The sequence below is a fragment of the Sinocyclocheilus anshuiensis genome, unplaced genomic scaffold (assembly GCF_001515605.1).
Source record: "Sinocyclocheilus anshuiensis isolate Anshui unplaced genomic scaffold, SAMN03320099.WGS_v1.1 scaffold1576, whole genome shotgun sequence".
In the NCBI taxonomy this organism is placed as follows: Eukaryota; Metazoa; Chordata; class Actinopteri; order Cypriniformes; family Cyprinidae; genus Sinocyclocheilus; species Sinocyclocheilus anshuiensis.
In genome coordinates this window covers 536,362-541,203 of record NW_015557202.1, presented here as the reverse complement: position 1 = coordinate 541,203, position 4,842 = coordinate 536,362, and the positions used below count along the sequence as shown (strand labels likewise).

Sequence of the window (4,842 nt, the reverse complement as noted above, 5' to 3'; positions counted from 1 at the left end):
AATAGTTGTATCTCGGCCAAATATTGTCCTATCCTAACAAACCATACATCAATGGAAAGCTTATTTATTCAGGTTATTTATTTATTTATGATGTATAAATCTCAATTTTGAAAAATTGACACTTAAGACTGGTTTTGTGGTCTAGGGTCTCATATGTTTGTTGATATAGTCTTCATTCAAAGTACATACCGTGTACTAAAGCCACAGCAAACAGTGAGTGATTTTGGAAAACAGCAGACGTGTAGTTGTCAGTGTTGGGGTTCATCAGGCTACGGCTAGCCACACTTATACCTTGTTTACCACTCTGTCCGACCACCACCTGGCACACAAGTTTATATCGTGGCGGATTGACATCTTTTAGCTTACTGAGAACTAGATCTGCTAACATCTGACAAAGCTGGCTACAACTATCAGGACTGTAACACACACCTTCCAAATATCTATCCAAAGTGGCCTGTAAGATCTGCTGGGTCCTGCTAGCATTGAAATGGCACCCTGGTTCTGGTCCCATTCTGTAGGTGTTCTCCACATAAACCTCCTGGATTGGTTGTTGAAGGTACAGTCCAGAGAAGCTTACTCTTCCTCCCTGGTGCCAGCCTGCGAATGAGAACCGCTTGCCCATGGAGATGCGAGAATTGCTGATGTTGGCGCTCAAGAACGATGACTCAGATGAAGGAACCGTCATGCCCCTGAGGAACAGGGGTCTGTGGTGGGGCTGGTCCTTGGATTGGTCTTTGGAGCTTCGGCGAGTGGAGATAGAGCCCAGACGTCGCCTTGGAGGTCCTGAGGCACTTGGTTCTGTGGCCATGGAGTGATTGAACTGAGCTAAAGTCTCCTGAGACAGTGATAGAGGTTGATTGGCCATGATGAAGAAATCTGTGAGGACACACATCACATTGTATTTATTAATATAGCCTTGTTCAAAAAGTGATTTTAATAATTTCTTCACTGTACATTTCACAATGTATATGTAAAATTATATATAGACTTACAATAATTTTGACCTTATTTATAGCAATAAAGAGAATTTTCAAGGAATATTTTAACCAAAAAATAAAATTTGCTGAAAAGTTCTAACCCTCAGGCCATCTAAAATGTACAGTAGATATTTTTTAGATATTAATTGTTTGACTAATTGGTAGATTATTGTGATGTTTTTTATCGGCAGTTTGATTCCTCATTCTGACGGCACCCATTCACTGCAGAGGATCCATTGGTAAGCAAGTGATGTAATAAATTTCTCTAAATCAGATCCAAAGAAAAAAACAAACTAAACTACATTTGGATAGGCTGGTTTTCAGCAAATTTTAATTTTTGGGTGAATTAAAATATATAATTATTCAATCAATTTTGTTTTATTTATTGTTTTATACATATTTATGATTTATTATTTTATATATAAATATTTTCAATAATTTGAGGGAACCACCATAATGGGATGCAGTTTAACAAACATTCAGACTAGCACTCTTTTTCAATGAACCTCAAAATCAATAATCTGAAGTTGTTGGGCCAATGGGCCAAAATGCCATCAAACTACCTGTTTGGAACTGATCTACTTGCATAAAAAAGCTTGTTTGTTAGGTTGTTGTTTTAAATTTTTGTGAATGTTAGATATGCCCAATAAAAATTACGTATTTAGCTTAGTTTATTGATTTATAAAGCACATTTAAAGCAACAGATGTTGAAACCAAAGTGCTAAATATACAACAAAATTAAAACAAAATAAAAGACTAGACAGTATACAAAACAAAACCTAATGGACAAATGAAAATTAACACCCTCATGAAGAATGAAAACACAAAGAATAACAATAGGTCTTCAAAAAGGATTTGAACACAGAAATAGAAGAAGCAGATCTAATATAGAGAGGAAGACTAGAGCCAAGGGGCAGCCACCGAGAAAGCCTGATCACCTTTAGCTTTAAAATGAGAATGTGGAACTGAGAGTAGAATTTGACTAGATGATCAAAGGGGTCTTGAAGCAGCATATGGATTGAGAAGATCACAAATGCACAAGAGGTGCAAGTCCATGCAAAACTTTAAAAAACGTTAAAAAAAAAAAAACTTAACAGTGAAGAGAGGCGAGCACAGGTGTAATGTGCTCATGTTTTTTAGTGCCGGTCAGTAATTTGGCTGCCACATTTTGTACCATCTGCAAGCGATCTGAAGCTGATTTAGACAAACCGAGTTATAGCGAATTACCGTAGTCCAACCTTGATGTTATGAAAGCATGAATGACGGTTTCGAGGTCCTTCTTAGAAAGCATCATCTTGAGTCTAGCAATAGATCTTAACTGAAAGAAATTGCTTTTCATGACAGCACTAATCTGTTTATCAAAACACAAGGTGGGATCAAATATAACACCAAGGTTTTTGACACAGTCATGTACATTAGAAGAGAGGGGACCAAGGTGATTGACAATTTCATAGGTCAGAACCGATGGGCCAAAGATAATTATTTCAGTTTTGTCATTGTTTAGCTGTAAAAAATTAATGTCCATCTAGTATTTTATGTCATGCAGACAATCAAACAAACTGGACACAGAACAGCTGTCATCTTTAACAGGAAGATAAAGCTGAGTGTCGTCGGCGTAGAAATGTTAAGATAAGTTGTGTCTCTGAATAATATGACCTAGGTGAAGCATATATAATGCAAAAGAAGAGGACCCAAAATGGAACCCTGCGGTACACCATAAGAAATTTGTGCACAAGATGAGAAGTATTCGCCTACATTAACAGAAAAGGTACTCTCTTTGAGGTAAGAGGCAAACCACTCCAGCACAGACCCCTGAAACCCAGCTACATGATTGAGTCTTTGTAAAAGGATTTTATGATCTACTGTGTCAAATGCTGCACTTAAATCAACCAGGATTAAAATACAGCAAGAACCAAGAGTCAAGAGTGAGTAACATGTCATTGGTAACCTTCACCAACGCAGATTCAGTACTGTGTCATTCCCTGAAACCAGACTGATAAGGATCAAAAACACCAAAATGCTTAGGTAAGATGACATTTGAGAGTAGACAACTTTTTCCAAGACTTTTGAAATTAAAGATAGTTTAAAAATGGGTCTGTAATTATTCATGATATGCTGATCAAGATGATGCTTTTTCAACAATGGTTGTACTATAGTATGTTTAAAAGCTGGTACCACCCCATTGACTAGAGAGCTGTTAATAGTAGCAGTCACGATCGGACTCAAAACTGGAAACGCCTCTTTAAAAATATATGAAGGCATAACATCAGAAGGGCAGGAAGACTGAAAAAAAGACCTGTGAGATGTTAATTGATAATTGATAAATGTATTTTTATGAATCTGATTTGCTGAGGTTTTGATTCTTATGATAATATTTTATTATCAAGAGGATATAAATTTCAATTTGAGCGGTTTATTGGGCCAGACTCACAAGAATGGTTTTCGAGACACAGCTCGAGTCCTGGATTAAGTTGCAGTTGATGATAACAATTGAAAAAGATAAAAACTGATTTTAACCTGGGCACCTGGTTTAATCTGTTTCTTGGAAGCCAACCCGAAGAGATTCTTTAAGAGAATGAGGTTCTTTTCAATGTATGAAACTTTTCTTAACACCGTCAGGGAAGTTCCCACCTGTCTGTGCAGTGAGTTGCTGTTAAAGTACTCAGATTTAGTCAACAGTATTCCACACCTCAAGTTCAGTTCACCACTCTTCTGCCTCTCCCCAGTCTTTGCCTCCACATCACTCTTGAGAGATATTAATCTTCGTGCCAAAACTTTCACCACAGTTTACCGCTCTACACACATGTAGAATAGTAACAGCAAGTGATGAGAGCGCATGAAACGGGTAAAAGTACAGGTATGGGTAGGATAGAGAGTAAGAATGAGAGGCCACAGACTCAGCACCCGCCTACTTCCACTCACTACTACGAATCTACATCCCCTCCAGAAGTCTGAGATCCGCTAGTGAGCGACGCCTCGTGGTACCATCACAGAGAGGCTCAAAATCACTTTCCAGAACATTCTCGTTCACCACTCCTGGCTGGTGGAACGATCTTCCCACCCCTATCCGGAATGCTGAATCCCTGACAATTTTCAAGCGACAGCTGAAAACACATCTCTTTCGAAGCTACTTGACTTCATCATAAAAAAAAAAATTTTTTTAAAAAACATCTCTCTCTTTATTTATTCCTTCTCTTTCTAGCTTGTACTTATTTGAACAATGTCTAGAAACTTGGTATTACAACCACTTCCTGTGTCTGTTTGCCTCTTTAAGAAGAATCGCTTTATGTATCCCCCAATTGTAAGTCGCTTTGGATAAAAGCGTCTGCTAAATGACTAAATGTAAATGTAAGAATGAGTCTTTCACAATCACAACTGAGTCACTAGAAAAGAACAGCAAGCAATTGTGCATCCTCACTCAGATAAAATCATTTAATGAGCACAACCTTACTGTCAACTACTGTCACACACCATGAGCAGCAAGAATGAACAAGCTAAAATGACTCTTGAGTCAGAAGTCAAAAAATGAACAACATCTTCCCAAGTTTCTCTGAGAAGCACATTTATAGTTTAAACTCATTTTGTTTAAACTTAAATATATTTAAAAGTATATTTAAGTATTAGGTTGGTACTTCCTAAGTTTTCTACATTTTGTCATAATGAATTCAAATTTAAATTTCAGCTATAGATAGATAGATAGATAGATAGATAGATAGATAGATAGTGTTGATTACACTTGATTATATATTTTTGTATATTTGGTGTCACAAACTATTATTTAAGATTACTAAAAATAATTATAATAAAAGTTATACATGAATATATATAAAATTATGTTATAAAATAATATTTATATAAAAAAGAG

General features: G+C 36.5%; 1 protein-coding gene across 1 annotated transcript in view; it reads right to left on the bottom strand.

The window, feature by feature from the left end:
- Positions 1-148: 148 nt before the first annotated feature.
- Positions 149-4,842, bottom strand: part of LOC107678922 (tctex1 domain-containing protein 4-like) — a 5,722-nt gene continuing 1,028 nt past the window's right edge. The window contains exon 2 of the mRNA XM_016474322.1: positions 149-876. Coding sequence (XP_016329808.1) covers positions 173-865 — 693 coding nt within the window. The 5' untranslated portion in view covers positions 866-876 and the 3' untranslated portion in view covers positions 149-172. The remainder of the gene's footprint in view (positions 877-4,842) is intronic.